General features: G+C 39.5%; 1 protein-coding gene across 4 annotated transcripts in view; it reads right to left on the reverse strand.

Moving 5' to 3' along the window:
• KIAA1549L (KIAA1549 like) overlaps positions 1–19,542 on the reverse strand; it is a 138,646-nt gene that overhangs the window by 13,785 nt on the left and 105,319 nt on the right. For all 4 annotated transcript variants that reach the window (XM_083595167.1, XM_083595166.1, XM_083595165.1 and 1 more), the window contains 6 exons: positions 17,259–17,437; positions 14,748–14,965; positions 8,535–8,664; positions 5,522–5,872; positions 1,609–1,706; positions 126–274 (listed from right to left, as the gene is read on the reverse strand). In XM_083595167.1, coding sequence (XP_083451293.1) covers positions 126–274; positions 1,609–1,706; positions 5,522–5,872; positions 8,535–8,664; positions 14,748–14,965; positions 17,259–17,437 — 1,125 coding nt within the window. The remainder of the gene's footprint in view (positions 1–125; positions 275–1,608; positions 1,707–5,521; positions 5,873–8,534; positions 8,665–14,747; positions 14,966–17,258; positions 17,438–19,542) is intronic.

The following is a 19,542-nucleotide window of genomic DNA, read 5'->3' on the forward strand; positions in this document are numbered from 1 at the left end:
CATCAAGCCTTCAAGAGAACCATTTAACACAGTCCTAAACAAGGTGCTTGCAAGATCTCATACGCTTGTCTCTATGCCATACAGACTTAGATGTGGTCTCTGTTTGTACCGCATGCGTTTTTCACCTGAGTAATTCAAGGCTGATTGATCCAATGGAGCCACAGATACTGGGGCTCTTGATACTGGGACAAAAGGGGCATGATCATGCGGCTGAATCTGTTCAGTTCCACTGGACTCTGATATTCTTGTCTTGCTGCCAATATCAGACGTCGACCTGTATAATATATATTGGAAACATCAGTCATTCCAACATCAAGCACACATCAGTTGCAATCCACAACCTACTTGCTCTGGAGCAGACCAGTCAACTACAGCTTTAGCCACAGAAGTATGGGATCGTTTTGTAAAAAGCGGGTAGAGAAAGCATTTTGCTTTTTGCTTTGATACTCGTTTACAATGGGTGCATACCAGTAGAGCTGAGTCGCTACTTCAAGCATCATTTTATAGCCTGCATCCCAAAGACATATCCCGATTTGTTATAGCACAAATATATGTTAGAAAATAAAAATAAATAAAAAGTAGTGAGGCTACAACAAACAGCACTGGTTACTTACTGTATCCTGCCTATACTGATAATTTTCTTTAAAAAATCAAAATGTAGTAAGTTTAAAAACACAGTAATTTCAGTAAAAAAAATCCTATTTCTTTTATATAGTCTATGTAGCTCAGTGCTACATTTGTTCTGACAGTGAAGGATGAGCATGGCTGCCAGTGTTTTACAGTCCACTGATATTTTTGCACAACAGTTATGACATCACTGGCAGCCAATCAGGACAGCTCAGCTGTTTCTGTATTCTTATGCTAATGCACAGTAAAATATAACATGCCTGCTATGTTGTGGCTTTGCAAACAGGTGTTATTTTGTAGAAGCAGCACTTCATAGACCAAGAGCCTGAGCTATGCAACTGCTACTTAGGAATGCATAGATATGAGCTAGCTGACTGTGAGAAAACAGAATTTAAAAGGCAATGTCCACAAGATTAGAATGAATGGAAACTGTACAACAGCAGTGCCTGGAGAACTGGGCACTAAATACTAAAACATTGTTAAAACTGATTCATATTTATTAGGCGTTTAAAGTGCAGATAAGAAACTTGATGGCAACAATCTCTCTAAATGTCTTCAGAGTGCCAAAACCAATTTTATAAGGTCATCCATATATTTTGCAATGCTTACTGCTAGTCGTCTCAGAAGAGAAAAGCAAGAAGGTTTATGAATCATTTACTTCTTTTACAGAACAACCAATCTGGCATGCCTTTATGATAGAGGATTTAAATCATGGTTTAAGATACTATTAGGTATCTGAGTGGCTTACAGCGGAACAATACCCCACATTTTTCCTTGCTTGCTTGCTTTTAAAAACAATTTGAAAAGCTAAAATTCTGAAATGACACTACTTGATTATAGTTTCACAAATACCTATACAGTATAAGAAATGCTAGCCCTGTAATGCATCTAAGGCTTTCAATATCAGTTATAAAGCAATCTCCCATCTTGAGATAGAGATACAACATTTTCAGCTAAAACATAAAAACAACAGCATAGTACCTCCTAAGAGAGGTGACGGCAACAGGTCCCGTCCTAGGAGGCACAGGAGGAGGTGGAGAACCCATCACCATTTCAGGGAGTGGAGAAAATCTATAAGCCTGTTAAGAAAAAATAAATAAATATTTCCTCAACGATCTACTGACTTTTCATAAAAAATTATACTGCATTGCATTTCTCCAAAATATGACATAAGCATGTCGGAAGAAGACTGTAATCCAAGCCTATTTCAAAGTGAACATTATTAGTGCATCCTAAAATTTCAACGCTGCAGTGTTCTTGTCTGTCTGAATTCTCCCCCAAGGAGAATTCAGCATGGGTTTTTTGTCCCACTAAAAATAAAAATATTTTTATGTTGGAATATCTCAAGGCACCTAACATTATCACAGGAAACAAAAATGTCTACAAGAAAACCATTTTATATTTTAACTTTTCTTTCCAACCTTTTTAACAGGGAATATGTTTCATGTTCCTCTAGGCTAGAACAAGCAAGTTCCTTTATTATGACAACATAAAGAATCAATTAAAAAACAAAAACAAAAAAACAAAAAACAACCACCACCACCAAAGTAAAGTAATCCTGGGGATCAGAATTTAGAGGCTATTGCATCAGTCACCCAGGATTTACAGAGTTTGACAGAAAATGGCAGACAGCAAAATTAGAGATTTTTGCCATGTTACACGCGTGTCAAAACACCTCCCTGACACTGTCACCATCAGCCTATGGCCCAAAGCATGAGATACTAATCTTGCAGCCTTTGCACTGTGACAGAGATTGTCAAGTTAACTTGGGAATACAGCGACAGTTATCAAATCTGCTTAGCAGCTAGATTGAAATGCTGCTCTGACATCCTCTACTTTTCATTCTCCTAGAATAGCCAACATATCAAAATCATCACTGAGAACAGCATGGCATTCTAGGCACCCTAAATAGACACCTTGACACAGGAGGTGTTGTAAGATTCAGTTAGGATGCATTCAAACACATTTCCTACTCTATCACTTAGGAGAGTTCAGAGAGAGAGAAGGTGTGTGGGCTTTCTGAGCCCATGGGCAACTTCCACCAAGAGTTAAGTAGCAGCATGAACCTGTGCATTTAATGTAAGTAGCTTTCAAATAAACCCCAAAGGAATGGATCAAAAATAACAATTTTTTTCTGTCTCCCCATCCTAGCAGTTTTTAGTATGAAACCTGTGGGGGGGGGTTCATTCTTGCACCATAAAAGGAATAATCTGGGGACTTTATAAGCTATCCATATAGACATGCTTATTTCTATTATGAAATGTGAAATCCCTTTTTACAAAACAGTAAAGCTGTTTACACCAGGGTAAGATACAGCAACTTTAGCTCTAGGGTCTTTTTCTTGGTTACAAAGCAAATTTCAGACTGTTCTCTATTTCACAGTAAACTCAATATTTCACAGGCCTATTTTTAAATGGGTGTTCTGCCAATGCTTGATATGTTAAGAACTTATTATTTGTCAGGGAAGAAGCATATCTGTCTTAGATTAGCAGAAAAAAGTTGGTCTTTATATATTGTTTTGTTACAGATCAGTTATTATTCAAGAATCCAAAACCAACCGTCTTTGGAATCGGTGCCACAAGAAAGAGGTGGTTGGAAGGCACAGAAAGTGTCCAGGCTGCATCAGGATATATTACACATATACAAGATCATTGGGAAATGTCTGCAAAGACCAACGTCTTTGCAACGTCTACAATGGCAGGCAGTGGGTAAAGTATAACTATCTAGTTGGATACGCTAAACCATGCCAAGGCAAGAGTAAATGCTTCATCTGAGTAAATACTTCAAAGGGAGAGATGAATGAGAAAGGTAGAGATTGCACCTCTAACCAAAATGGAACATGTCCTGGGGAATTTGCCAACCCACACTCTCCCCATGTCTCCCCAGTAATATGTATTTTTTAAAAAGGAAATTAAAAAAAATTATAATGGTGGAGATGTTATCAGGTTAAGCCTTCTGCTGTGATGATATCAACAGCAACCATTTTTCCCAACTACACATAACAGAGAGCTGTGAATTGGTGGTGCCCAAAATACCTTTAGCAATATGTACTTTGGGCCTTGGTAAATAAAACAGATTGGGCTGGCTAGATTCTCTGAAATCAACACAGGGAAAGGAAGGAAGCTTTAAAGTTTTTTCTTTCTTTCTTTGTGAACAACTTATTCAAGGTGTAGGTGGGCTGGAGATCACCAGCTGCTTCTGTTTAGTCACATTTTCCAGGAACAACCCCAGCAGGTTTGCTATAGCCTATCTTTATATCAATGAGGTGATTCATAATTGATTTAGCTCAGGCAGAAAAAAACTTTTTTGTTCCTATTTAACTGTTGAGAAAAGGACCGGGATTAGTCATGCGCCTGTCTCCCTTTTTAAAGTGTAGGTGACAGACAACCTAGCCCACAAGACTGGAAGCACATAGATAACAGTTTTCGCAGTGTCTCTTGGGAACTTTCTTAAGTCTACATGACATTATGGATCCTTCTTTTCATCGCAGGTGCTTTGAATGAAGGAGGACAGCATAAATAAATAAAATCTCCTGAATCTCAAGGTGGCTCTTTAATCACAAGATCTTGTTACTCTGACGATGTAGCAGCACCAAGATGGAATATGAGATTCCTCTCCTGGATTGTCAACATATCCCAACCATAGATTCTGCCTGTCTAAACTACATAGTGTTGGTTTAGCATGAGGCATCTCCTATTTGGATATAATTTGGCAAAACATATCTGTGAATCCAATGACTTTGCCATCGGAAACACCTGGAAAGCCTTTACATTTCTCCCTTATGTTCACTTTATGGTAACCCATCGCTAACCTCATTTTTAGGAGCCAGGACAATAACAAGAAGCAATTATCTATCTAAAACTGCCAATAAAGCTCCATTCTCAACACACAGGGTGCATCTGGGCATCATGCTAACGCATAGTTTAGCATGGTGAGAACCAGTCAAAGTAAGACTCAGGCTAGTATGCTCCTCCCTCCCTCTCTAACACAACTTCAAGAAGTACTTCAGAAGCTTTCAAAGCAATTTTGAACTTAGCTTGTGAATATTAGCCACAGTTTGAACGCAGTTTGTTGGTTCAAACAACACAACAAGCTGTAGTTAAGCAGAAACAGTGAATGCTTCCAAACACCTCTTTGAATCTACGCCTGAGGCAAGCTGCGGCTCATTCATATAATGCTAAATTACTGTTTAGCATGATATCCACAGCAGGTCACTAATAAATGCTGGTTTTTTTAAAGCCAACTTGCCTTTTAGGGATCTCCCACACTTCCGCTTGTCCTTCTGCTTTCCAACAGGAAGACCCGCTGCTTGCCATTGAATCAGAACAAGCATCAATCAGTTTTTCTGCAGATTGACATTTGTTCCAATTATGAGGTAAACAGCGGGTTTTCCTGGGGAAAGGAGTGGGAGAAATGGAAAAACCACTCAGATCTGTGCCTAGAAAGCACAGGACAAGTGGAAGATCAGACCCACATGACAAGCAGATATGCGGACAAGCTCTTACTATGCTTATTTTAAGTACAGTAAGTTAATTTCTATCTGATAAAGCCAACTTGGGTTATTCATCTCAAAACTAATCTAGAACATTTCTCTTCTCCCAGGACTTTGACTAAACGATCTATGGCCTTTTGAGGGGATATTGTTTTGTTTGTTATGTATTTTTGTGTTTTCATACTATAAACTGCCCTGTGATCCTTAGATGAAGGGAGGTATAGAAATTTAATATGAGGAGGATGATAATGAGGATGAAAACTGAACATCATTCACACAGCCCAGCAGAATCTTCGAGCCACTACATGAAGTATGTGATGGCCAGAAGAGAAACTCCCTAAAGTCCAAATTCTGGCATTTCAACAACAGTTCTGAGTATAACACATATAAGTGGTCACTTACAGGCCTTGGCAAACTGTACTGATACACTTCTGGTCTATAGGTAGGCACCCACTGTATTCCTCCTCTGGGTCGAGACATGGTACCAGGAGCACTGGTCACAACTTCAGAGTATGGCAACTGCTGTGTAGAACTGTAAGCATCTTGCTGCCTGCTCTGTCCTCCATGACCTGCTGAGGCCAAACTAAAGGCTTCTTCCAGTAGCATGTGCATCTGTTGTCTGACTTCATCAATGGATGGCTGGGAACTCAGAGTCGATGTCTCTGAATGGCCTTTTGCTTGATGAGCTCTGTTATAATTCCGGGGCTCATTGACACGGTCAACATTTGTTTCTTCTATCATTTCAGGCTCAGTCTGTTGGATATAACAGAGAAAGTTGGGCAACTGTGCAAAAGGGTGGGGGGGGGGGTTAATTCAGTAAAAATCCTGTCTATGTCTAAGTCATAAGAAGTGATTATATTTGACTTTCATAAAGTGTTACATTTTCTTTATCAACCTCATTTGGCCTATCCACACCTATCCATAATGGACAGCTACTTCAGAAACCATGAAATGATTGTCTTTACCATATGTGTTATTCAGCTGATGAATGGCTAGAGAATTGGTTGTAGAATCATGTCATAAATGAAATCAGAGGGGCAAATAACTCCAGCTTTCCCAGTGCTTGCCTGCCTTTCTCCCTCCCTCTCTAGCTCTACTTCTAGAAATCCATTTCAGTCAGAATGACCCCTTCCCATCACTGGTACATAAGTTATTTCTGTCCTCTCACAGCTCCTCTGCAGCTTCCTGTGTCAGCATTTGCTCTGTGAGTGAACCATTCCATCTCCCCAGTTGTGCTAGTGTAACACGAGCACAGACTGCAAAGTTTCATAGTCCTATAAGCAAGTTCTGAACAATATATATATATATCATTTTCACTCACGGTGTGATTTAATTTGACAACTCAGTTCAGCACTGTATTCAGTCTACTATGAGGTGCTCAATATTAGAGGATAATGTATATATTTAATAAATTATGTTAGGCAAGTTACAAACATATGGCAAACTCTCATTTGTGGGTGGGGAGGATTGAACTCAAAATACCTGTTTGCCACTTCTGTTACCTACGTGGGGAGCTGGGAGTTGCTTGCACAGAGGCTGTTGGTGGGGGAGCACTGGACTTGAAAATTACTTTATACATGTAAATAGGCTAAACATGCAAGCAGTCTTTCAGCTAGGCACAAGGATCCATTTATACTACTAAATATTAAAAGATGCTCTGCAAATAGCATCTGCCATCTGCTCCTCACGTAGGCCTAAAAACATTTTGTACTATTTGCTTGCATTAATATTTTAAATTGTAAACTGCCTTAGGAGAAAGGCAGTATATAAATGCAAGCCATAAATAAATAAAGCACACACCTCCCCTCCCCCCACAAAATTCTTTCACTTCACTTTTGTATCATGCTTCTGTTGCCAAAAGGAAAGCCAAAGGAAGCTAACAACATACCAAAACAGTCTTTTACAAAAGGGAAACAGCTACCAGGAAAGAGTGAGTCAGAGAAAAGCTGCCTCTCTCTAGCATTTTATCAGTAATTTTTCTAAAAGCCCCCTTTTCACCTGAAGCAGTTTAATTTAAAATCAGATTTAAAATAGGCTGTCCCTTTAAATTTCTGTTGCAATGAAGCACACTAGAGCGTAGCAAGCCATAATCCCAGTTACACAGCAAATTACGATTTATTTGTTCTGACAGGCAGTGTCAAAACATGGACAATTCCATCACAAACGTACTCTTGAGAATATTTTTTGATGTTTCACAGTTTCCCTCACCTTGGCAAAGGAGCACATTATATTTCAGTGGATAGATAGGGTATTTATTACATCATGAGCATTACAATCCTTGATTTCTATATTTGTGATCTGGCAGATAGCGTATTCATTCAGCAGGGGCTGCTTTTATTCAGTCCCTAACATAGAATTTGCCCCTTTCTTTTCTTGCAACCGCTGCACTGTAGGCCACCGTTGAAAAGGCCAAGACCAGGGATCACCAAGCATGCACACACAGTGGCAGGATCTGTACGGTCCCCTGGATCCCTCCCCCACCATTGAAATTAGGTTTGAAAGAAGCATTGTATTGCAGCCAACAGAATACACTGTAGTGTGGGCTTGACTGTGATGCAGCCTAGTGTTAATTCACAAAGCCCTAAACAACTTGGGTGCAAAGGACCTTAAGGACCATCAGATTCCTTATGCTTTGCTTCAGCTGCTGAGCTCTTCTGATGGGGCACTTTTGGTGGACATCTTTTCCCAAGACTGTTTTTGTCACCGTAAGTGCTAGAAAGTGGTTTAAATAACGAAAGAAAGCTGAGGCTTTTAGGATCCAGATGCCTGTTCTAAGCTTGGTTGATATGGCATGACTGCAGAATTGTATCATATCAGCAGAATCAATAAAATATCGTGTATGAATTTGGGTTTCCTTTTCCCTTTTTGTTATTTACCTTTATACTAACAAAATGTGCGGAAGGTTCGACAAGACTGTAAGGAGCAGCCTTGTATTGTCAGATCAACAATCTACTTAGATTGTAAGCACCTTGAGCTTTTGGGAAAGGGCATGTGCCTGAGTGAATGTTTAAAATGAACGAACTGCTGTTATTCAAGCTTGACTTCAGGAACTGCCTTTCCCATGCCTTCTACTGAAGTGAATATATGATTTTAAAAAAACCCTGAAACCTGAAGACCAAAAAATGCATAAAATCAGCTCTAGCCATTGCTAAAAAGGAAACAGCTATTAACAGTGCTTTTTTATGGGGGGGACGCATACCCCTAAACATTTTGTGAATATAAGTTTGGCCTCATTGAGGGGCAGTATTTTAATGAGAGTAGGAAAATGAGAGTACCCCTAATTTAAAAAAAAAATATTTAAAAAGCACTGGCTATTAAGCACTTTCACACTAGGTAGATTGTTTTGCTAGGACTGTTCTAATGTTTGCTACGCTTCCAAGGCAGCTTGTGGTGAATGAATTTTGCATGCACGTACATCATATCCACTGTTGCGGATACCACGCCTTTGTCTCTCTCGTGTAACAAGTAGATCCATTTCAGTTTCTCCTGGACTTGGACTGTTCAAAGACTGCCTGCTTCGGTAAACAGAGTTCTTCATTTGTTGCCTGCAGAAGAATAAAGTATTTAAATGAGGCCAGTGTTGTTGTTGTTGCCTACAACAATTTATTACCTGCCCTTCACCCCAATGTCCCAAGGCGGGTTGCAATAATTGAAACATGAGACTAAGAACACTTTAAAACAACTTAAAATTACAGAAATAAGGCATGTCCTAAAAATATACACATCAGGTGTTAAAAGCCAGAGTAAAGAGGTACATCTTCCGTAGTAGGATGTCGCTTCAGTCTTTATGCTCTGAGTTCTGAAAAAAATATTCTAAATCATCAATTCCCACTCATCTCCAAGCTAAGTGGCTACACAGATACACATTGGCAGTCATCAAGTCAAATTATATATTGATTGCTTCAATGAAGACCAAAGATTGAAACACTTGGAAACAAACAACTAGAATTTATTAGACAATGTACTCCAAACAAATACTGAAATGCTTCTTCTTTGTGAAGATTTGTGTATAACTCTGCAATTTCAAACTGATGTAACTACACACCAGTTATTTCTTTATTCATTTCCATATCAATAATAACCTGCAATAATGATGGACTTGCCCGATGCGCTTGAAAATCATCCAATGCATATTCATACTGTCTCACATACGTTAGCAAACCATTCAGCTAAGTGCCAACCTTTTTCAGTACAGTATTCCAAACCCTTAGCAACTGCATTGTTGGACTGAAGCTTGATCACCCAAACACAGGGACTAACACATGATCACGGCATGTGAATGAAAAAAAACTGATGTGCAAAATTAGCATACAAAAGGACAAAAAGGGTAACTGGGTGGTGGCTTTTCCTCAAGCAATCTGCCTGCCAGAGACTCGTGGATAGTTCATGTCACACTCAAACTGATTCCTTGCTAGCACACTGTAAGCATTTCAAAATCCTCTATAGAGTCAACCTTCTTAAAAACTGCTATGTTTGTTTTAAGAAATAGCATTCAAGAAACAATACACTTCTAATAACACAGTTCATGACACAGTTCATACTAGCCTTAATCAACCTAGTGTCCCCCAACTGTTTTGGATTACAACTCCCATCAGCCCCAGATCGAGCACAAAAGAACCAGTCCTAAATTTCCCATATCTTGTTATCTCCAGTGCTTTTTTTCTGTGGGGACGAAGGGGTAGGCATAGCCCTAAACATTTCGTGAATCTAAGTTTTGCCTCATTGAGTTGCAGTATTTCAATATGAGTAGGAAAATGAGAGTACCCCTAAACATTTTTTTTAGAAAAAAAGGCACTGGTTATCACTATACCGTCAGTACACATAGTCCATAAAGAACATCAATAAGTAGCATCATTTAATCTGAAGCTCTCCAGTTATTTCTAAGGAAATCAAGCAATTGTCCCACAGCTATGACAGAGCTCTATGCTGTGGAAACGGATGATGGATGCAGGAAAGGTGCCCATTTTTCTCTGTGACACAAATTTGACAATAAACCAGACTAACAATGAACATCTATCAGATGACTCACTGGGGGCAGAAAATAAGCAAGACAGAAGCTAAGATAAAAGTGGGAGGCAGAGTTTCTGACCTACTTCATAGCTGAACAGCAGGTCTGAAGGCCAGAGTGGGGCATCTACATAGACCATGAGTGCAAATTATAACGCTGGTGGGTCTTGAAGGCTCTAGAACAGGCACCCCCAAACTTGGCCCTCCAGATGTTTTGGGACTACAACTCCCATCACACCTAGCTAATAGGACCAGTGGTCAGGGATGATGGGAACTGTAGTTTCCTAATGCCTTTTGGGGGGCCTTTACTTTTCCCTGCTCTAGTGCATGAACAAAACACTATTATTATTATTATTATTATTATTATTATTATTATTATTATTTTGCTTTCAACAGAAAGATAATAACCTCACTAGCATATTGTCACATTTGTTTAGTATCATGAGACCTGTAGAGAGATCTTAGTGGGACTGGTCTGAGGTGAGGGAGGAAAATGTGCTAGAATTTTCATACATTCATTGCAAATGTATAAAGTCATTTATTTAAGAATTTAGTACCACAAAATCCTCAACCTTGAAACATTAATCTGTATACAGAAAGGCAGAATGCTAGGTTGTAAAAAAGTACAACTAATCACAAGTTTAATACAACAACTTTTTCCTCAGATTAGTTCGCTTTGTCTGCCACTGTCTCTGCCTTCACCTACTGCCGGTCTCCTTGCCTTTCTCCCTCCCAGTTCCAATGGGCACCAGCCACTACTAAAACGGTATACTACTAAAACAGAGGCAAACCCAAGTGAGTGGAAGAAAATGAGGAAGTTTGTCTCTATACCTAAACTGATTCATTTAATTAGATTCAGGGGGAAAGCAACAGGATAACTTTATAATACACTGAAGATACACTGTGGAGGGGGGAAAGTGCGTCTTATAGAGCGAAAAATATGGTAAGCAGTGAGCGCAAACTTTTAAGCAATTGAGATATGTGCTGATGGCAGTCTGTCCTTATCGACAATCTAGCCATAGCATTTTGTAGCAGCTGGAGCTTCTGGACCAGGCACAAGGGCAGCCCCAAATAGAGGGTGTTACAATAGTCAAGACTTGAGGTTACTAGTGCATGAATCATCTTAGCCAGGCTATCCTTGTCCAAGAATGAGCTTGGTCAGCAAACGGCTAATAAACTTGGGACAGGAGGAACCTCTAGGGTTGCTTCCAGAAGACCTGCCCCAATATGTTTTCAGCGAGGCTAGACAAAATTGTGTCAAGCAAGCATTGTCCTACATTTTCCTCCAGTACGTTTCCCCCGTCACTTTCCCTTTCCTAAAAAAACAAAAAAGCCCAATCCTCTGAGGAACTGGGTTTGTTGAGCAAGACCTCAAATCTACTTTAATTGTGCAACTGGAATTTCCCAGTCTGTGATTCAATCCCACCTGAAATAGCAACACTCTGCAAAGGGGTTTCAGGGAGCTTCCAGCCTCCACAAATCCCTTAATTGGGTAGAATTCGTGTTGCACTTCCCCCTTCTATCTTCTAGGGAAAGGGGCTAGAAATGTGGAAGGAAGGAAGGAGGCAAGGAGGCAATTCAGGGAGGTGGTATGAGTTTTTTCTAAGGGAATAAAGTCTCTAGAGTTCCCCTGTAGCTACCGTTAGAGGACAGAGGGGCAAGTTAATTCCAGGGGACAGAACTGCCTGCAAACCCAAGGCAAACTGCTGTCAGAATGCACTGTTGCGTAGGCTGTCACCTCCTTTTTCCAAAGAACTACTGGAGCCAGGGACAGGGCAGCTTAACATGTCCCTCCCTATGCGAGGTACAGCAGGGTGGGACTGACACTGGCCCTACACTTCTGTGATTAAAAGATCACACTGTTTTCAGATTATTTTAGGCAAATTCACACCCTTGACCTAATTGTGAAACTATTAAGGAAGGGGAGGGGGGAATCAAGAACAGTACATATAATGAGCAGTCTTTGTGAAATTGCCCTGAGATTGCCAATTAGCTGATTTAAGGAAGATTCACTAATGAGAAGGGAGGTATCAACATGAACAACTGGCACAAGCATAGGTTAGTCATTGTCGACAGGGAATACAACTGCAGCATTTTAAAACACTGACTACGTGACGAACAATACTCTGAGGAATCTATAGGGCTGGGGACCTGGTCCATGTACAACTCAGTTTATTTAGTACCACTGATAATTTGTAAATGTTTTTAGAGTGATGTTATACAAAAATATGAATGCGCGAAGGCCAGTGTGTGAATAATTTATTTGGTGACAGTTTTATTTCTTCACATTTTGAAGTACCAAGCCAAGAGGGAATAGTAACAGTAGCTGCAGAGGAGGAATATGGAGGAAAAGATTCCTAATGTCTTTATGATTTAACCTATAGATGTTGTATACTGTTTTACAAAGAGCAAATATGCAGAATTTTAAGATCTAATTGATTAAAATCTGAACTTCTCTACTAAGTAAACATGATAAAATACCTGTAATTTAATACCCTTCTGCAAAAGGTGGGTATTACTAACCCAAAATCACATCCAATCCTGAATAACGTCTGAATTTGTGAATATTCCCTACCCACAAACACACACAAAAAACTTTTTTCACTATTTGTGAGTGAATTATTGGGCAAAATGGATTAGAATAAGGAAGTTCCTTTCTCTAAAACAACAAATAAAACATTAAAACTCATGGAACACATACACCACGGCCTCTTTCTACATTGTGCATCAGCAAGCAAATCCCAGAGTACATAATAAAATTTACTGGCTCAATAGTAAAACTTCATGCTAAATATGCGTTAAGGATTTCTTGCTCCTTTGATACTTTCTAACCTTCCAGTCATGATTCCAGGGCTATATCACTTCCACTGTGTACATTAATATAAAATTTCTGCCTGCTTCATTTATATTCCTAAGATAGCCTATGCTAATAGAAGAAGCTACTGTATAATTCAAACTTTATCTTATCTTCTACTATGCATATGTAACAATTCCACTTGCCTCCTCCACTGGAGACCTGTACAAAGCCCTAATGTCCCAGCAATGGCACCAATCAAGAATCTTTCTTCTTTGCTGACCTGAATGGCCTTAGAATTATGTTTCTCTGGCACTTACTTTCTTTATTATTTAATTTTATCCAGGCTCCAATTTACATAAAAGCTGTTGGATCTCACCATTCTTTATATACCAAAGATATTCCAGAAACTCTATGCTACATTTTCCTTGACTGCTCTGCACAGGTGTTGCAGGCAGATCTTAAGCGGAGAGCCCTGTATCTCAGGTACTGATTGAGGGATACCTATATGGGCTGGAGGAAGCATTGCAAACAATTCCAGGTAGAAAAATCACTTAACAGTTCCTAATCCCTCCTGGTCTGAGAAAACACGTGACAATAGAGTAACAGTTCAGTTCTTATTGCTCTTGAGCAGAAATGCTCTTTCTAGACACTTCTGTTTGCTTGACAGACAATGGATGGGAATTTTTGTTTCAAAATTTGCAATTTCTAATTGGCAGCTGGGTGTCAGAGAGAAAATGATATTTTCTTCCTAAGCCTTGCATAGTAGAACTGAGCATTCTGTATACCATCCACACAACTTCCGATTTTCTATGTGCTGGAGTCTTTCTGCTTATCTTACAGTCAAAAGCCCATGAAGGACAGCCGCAATAAAAAAATTAATGGCCAGCATAAAAGTTAATGGTTCTTGTTTATTACAATACTAAGAGACACCAGCACAACTATCTGTCCTTATAAGAATAAGTACTGTATACTGAACTAAGAAAGCAACAAATTCAGATGGGGAACATTAAGAAAATACAGAAAATTGCAAGAGAGGTCACATATTACCTCTTATGCTTGTGTTTTAATACAAAGCCATTAATAATTTATTAATTACATCAAAAAAATGAGGGGGGAGCAATGCAACCCACAGAATCACCTATCTAAAGCTCTTTACAGCAGGGTTTCCTGTTCCTGCTAGCTAGGGGTGATGGGAGTTGTAGTCCAAAAACAGCTGGAGACTCAAATTTTGGAAACCCTGCTCTATAAAAATAGGGTTCAGCATATACTCGACCATTCCTTTTAAGAGAAAGGTATGACTCCATTCATATAACAACAATTACGTCCCTAAAATGTATTTGACTTTTGCTTTTTGCTAACATAGGCAAAAATGGAGAAGTCATTAGTTTGTAACATCAGCATTTGAAAGTTGTTGCACTGTCATCTATTTTTCCAACATCCACAGTACTGTATGTTGCACAGCACACTCCAGGGCTGACCACCATCCCTCTCCTGGTGTCAAGAGATAATAGTAATTCTGAGGTCTGATCAATAGGCAGGAAAAAAGAGAATGTTATCCCAACAGACATACTGCTTCTCAACTCTTTTATCATCATATTACAGCTTAATACATTCATAAATAAAGTACCAATCATCTCAAGGAAATGGCAAATCGCTAAACAGGGGAAAGATGGCAGACATGGGAACATTCTTCATACGCAAAAAAAACAAACTTATCACTTCATGCTGCCATTCTGCCAATTGACACTACTCCTCACGACTTGCCTTTTTATGGTAGAGGTGGAAATTATGTGAGAAATGAGAAAATATATACCAAATACTCACCTGTTTTTGGGTTCTACAAACGGAGAAGATCCATCCGTATCAGCATCCAAAATATGATCTATTTCATTTTGTGCTTTTTCATACATCTTTTTTCTGTCTGCTAAGCCCTTGTTATTATCAACTTGGGGAAAGTCATAATAGCCTTTTCGCTTGGCTTTCAGGCGTAATTTGTTGCGATAGTGCTCTATATCAGATTTCTGCTTCAAGGCTTTGTTAACCTGACAAACAAAAAATACTTATTATAATCAAATCTATTTGTTCAGATTAACCCTCTGATTAAGGCTTGTTGACTTTTGGCCAATTATTTTATAGCCTATAGATTATGTATGAGTAGGCATTTAAGTTTCCTTTTTGGTAGAATTGGCAACTATCCCTAGATGAAACCTCAGGCAGTAGTGTCTAATCCATAGTTTACAATGGTGATAAAAATGGGACACTATCCTCAACTACCTATGCCAGACCTCAGCATCAGGCAAATCTCAAAATAACAAGGAAGTCTGACAGTTCTCCTACATTCAACTCCCAGCTCACTTCTGCAAATCATGTTAACAGTCTACTCACATTGGCAGTGAAATGTCATAGCAATGAATGCATGCAAGATCACTGCTCTAAGTGCCTATAATGGAAAATCGTACATTGCAAGTTTTTTCCCAGGTTATGGAAGAAGAACCTCAAACTCATCTGTGTTCATTACCATTACTAACATGAGCAGACCACATGTGTGAGCAGTGATTTACAGCAGGGAGTAGGCAGCTGACAGTGGGGAATTTCAATCTGTTTTATTTATAACAGCATTCACTTTAGCCAATGAAAATGTGAGTTCATGATCTGGATTGGCTCTTATCACAATGTGCAGAAATGTGAAGATGTAACTAGCCCTTTCTCTATACTGAGAATAGACAAAATAGTGCTCTGCAGATGATGCTGAACTACAGCTCCCATCATCCCTGATTGTTGACCATGCTAGCTGTGGTTGATGGGGGGTACTATGTTGGCTACCCCTGCCCTATACCTTAGGCTATATCCCTCCAACCACAACTTTGCATCAAAAGTAAGTTTTTAAACAAATAGGTCTTTTATGTAAAGTATGCATTCATTGCACAAACAGGTCCTCCTGTATGGAACGCTGAATAAAATAAGGAAAGGCTGCCCCCTTTCCATTTCATTATGTGCAAATAGTGGGAATTTCCCCCTCTTGCAGGTCTTCAGTGTCAATTGACAAATATCAAATATACATCAGTTTAAATATGAATGTGGAAAGAAATATGGGGAGACCGGGGAGTCCTGGACTGGGAATACTCCCCTGGACGGAGCCAATTCTGTAACTTAGGAGTGCTCCTGGGTCCCACACTGTCACTCACTGGAGACTCAGGTGGCCTTTATGGGCTAGAAATGCCTTTCTCAACTATGGCTGGTTTGCCAGCTGCAGTCCTTTTGGGGCAGAGATGACATGGTCACGGTACTCTATGCTCTGCCAACTTCCAAGTTGGATTACTGCAATGTGCTTTACATGGGGCTGCCCTTGAAGACAACTGGGAAACTCCTGTATACTGGAGACTCAAGTGGCCAACTCTGACTCATTTGCCAGCTATGGCCTCTTTTGGACTAATGATTTGCTGCTGTAATCTTTACTTCCGGGTCATGTGGCCAGCATGACAAAGCCGCTTCTGGCGAACCAGAGCAGCGCACGGAAACGCCATTTACCTTCCCGCCGGAGCGGTACCTATTTATCTACTTGCACTTTGGCGTGCTTTCGAACTGCTAGGTTGACAGGAGTAACTTACATTACTTTAAAGTTAAATGTAATTAAATATATATGGTGCTTCGATGGGGTGGGGGATTGTTGATTATTGACTGCTGCTCCTTGTACAAGTAAGTGAAAGCAAGAAAATGTTTTTTGGGTGGAGAACTCGCAAAACCACTGTTCTAAAACAGCTGCTCTGGTTGCTACTTCACTTCTGATCCCAATGCAAATTGCTCACCTATGTGTTTGTAGCCCTGAAAAACTTAGGCCACCAAATATGTGATAATCACCTCCATCCCTGCACACATTCTTAAATTCTAAGATCAACAGAGGGGGCCCTCTTCATAGTTTTGCTGTTCTTCTTCTTCCATTTGTCATACATACTGAGTAGTATGACTATGGATAATTTTTGCATAAGGCAATACAAAAAGGATAAAATAACTTTTTGCATGATTTCACCATAATGAAATTACCCCATTTTAGCAGTCCCAAAAGGCAACAGAGGACACTCCCCCCTCTCTTTTTTTCATCCTTCCCTTCAGAGATTGCAACCACAACCTGAATGGTCTTTGGCTGACATTTTCCCTTTTCTTAGGCAACTCCACATACAACCTGTCAACACCACAAGTCACAAAACATTCCCCACCAGGGGTTAGCTTTCCAACCAGTGTCAATCGGATCTGGTAGCCAAGTGCTCCTCTGAGCACTTGCTTTAAAGACCTGCCAATGCATAAATGATTACACAACTTTATTGGATATAATCTTACCTCTCCGTTAAGGACAGCGGTTTCCTGATTCCTGTCTGAAGATGTGTGTGCGGGAGGCAAAGCTACAGGCTTTATGGCAATCAACTGTACAGATCCAGAAGATGTGTCGAAGGGATCAATGGCAGACTTGGCAATGCTATCAAAGAGCATATCTCCCTCCTCTTCATCACTTATGGGCACTAAAACATATTAGGATTAAGTCAGCATATGGTTTGGGCATTTCAATTCTGAGTTGGTGAGGAGGAAAGTGAAAATGAATTGCATGTAATCCTGGGGTCCCCAACATGTCCCTGTGAGTACCACAACACCCCAGAAACAGATATCCCTGCTACTCACCAAAGCCCTCTTGACCCTTCTCATTTTTAAAAAAATAAGTTTTGGCCTTTTATGGTTGTTTCATTGGGGGTTGTCTAATTTTTTGTCTATTTATTTTGGGATAGGTGTGCATGTTTTGCCTGGGGGTTCTGGGTATCACTGGTTATTGTCAGTGAAATATGTATTTTTGGGTGGGGCCACAATGGTTTTGTGGATTTCGAAATGTGCCTCCATGCTCCAAAAAGGTTGGGGACCCCAGATTGTAATAAACACTTTCTGTATATGAGCCTCCTATATTTAAAATCACTGGCATTAGATTTCAAATCCAATGAATCTTTTGTGGGTTTTGTCATGCAAGGCATTATGATTTAAGCAGACACTTCAATAAAGGAGGGTTTACTTTAAAACAGGCTGTGCTGCTGAACATACAGGTAAATCATATGAAACAAATGCATTAAACTCCAAACAATTAAGGGAGGTGTTGCATATGGAAGGCTAAACAATATTTTGTGACACTGAGTTGGCATAGCAATGTGTACAGTGTGGGGTATTTACAACGGTAAATGGGTGAAATTCAATTGCATACGAGCCTTCAGGTGGTCCAATTAAAGTGAATTTGGTGCTCTTGTGCAACAAACCCTCTTTTTAAAAACAAAACAAAACAGACTTTTTGATGTTAGGAAAGTGATGAGTAAATGCACCGGAAAGTGTGCAACAACAATTGCTTGATGCAAAATCATATTATCTCCCTGTAAACAGATCATAACCAATATCATATACCTCCCAGCAAACTTTGTGGACACAATCAGGATGAATGCAAAATAAACTGGTCATCTGAATGCTATCCTAACAAGTACCTGCAACCTGGTTCAATGAGTCTTATGCCTGATTCAGGTATCAAGATGATGGTGAATGAGTACCTCTACTACTACTACATTCCTTGCATTCTCTCCCTCTCATCTCCTCCTCAGCAAGTGAGAGAAGAGAGAGAGAAAGCTTTCACTTTAAAACAAACCTCTGATCCCAAATATGTACAATCTCAAGGAACTGTGGTTTTCTTCTAACCACAGCTGGTCAAAACTACAGGTTCCAGACACTAAGAAGAGAAGAGGAGGAAGGAGGAACAAGATAGCCACCCATGTATTTTGTTCCCCTACATGCCCACCCACCCAAAAGTAGAGATCCTATCAAACTAGTTTAATTAATTCTGTTATGTAACCGAGTGATATTTGTGCTGTATCCAGTATAATCAAAGAATAAATTACTGTCGGGTTGGCATTTTCAAACCTGTATTTCCGAAGATTTAGTTCCTCTGAAAATTTATTGTTCTTTTAATTACTGTAAGAATTACAGTGCAAGTCGATTTATGCCATCAAGATATGAAGTTGGTCTGTTCCAACAATGCCTGCATTATACGTTCAGAGTGATCTGAAGCTCATGTACACACACAGGAAATATATCTCTATAGCAGCTGTGACAGGAACTTACTTAAATTGTTGAGAAGTATAAAGGTTATCTCAGGCTTCTTCTTATTAATTTCCTTATGGTTTGCAAAATTGTGCATAAAAAGTTCTCCTAGATGCTTTTGGAAAAGAACTGCACATTTTTCTAACAAATATATATAGGAGATTGGGATGAAGAGTGGCACAGGTAGGCATTGCCAAATAGCTTTCTACCAATGGGGAGGATATTTTTGTTCATTGAAATATGAAACTTAGCCTCTATTTTACTTCAGTTTAACATTATTTCTTTAACAATACACAAATTGCATAATTTATAAAATAAATGACACATTACAAGAACCACAATGAGGCTTTTGGTCTAAGAAGCAGGAAAGCATATCATTATGAGGAGGACTTTCTCAGACTGGGGAAGGGTGATTTTCAGTGGCAGCTACGAACGCATAAAAGAGAAGAGATACTTAAGCAATTCAGGTAGTATGGAGATATTCCCAGCTTCTACGGAAAAT

Source organism: Podarcis filfolensis (assembly GCF_964270895.1).
Source record: "Podarcis filfolensis genome assembly, chromosome: 1".
Taxonomy (NCBI): domain Eukaryota; kingdom Metazoa; phylum Chordata; class Lepidosauria; order Squamata; family Lacertidae; genus Podarcis; species Podarcis filfolensis.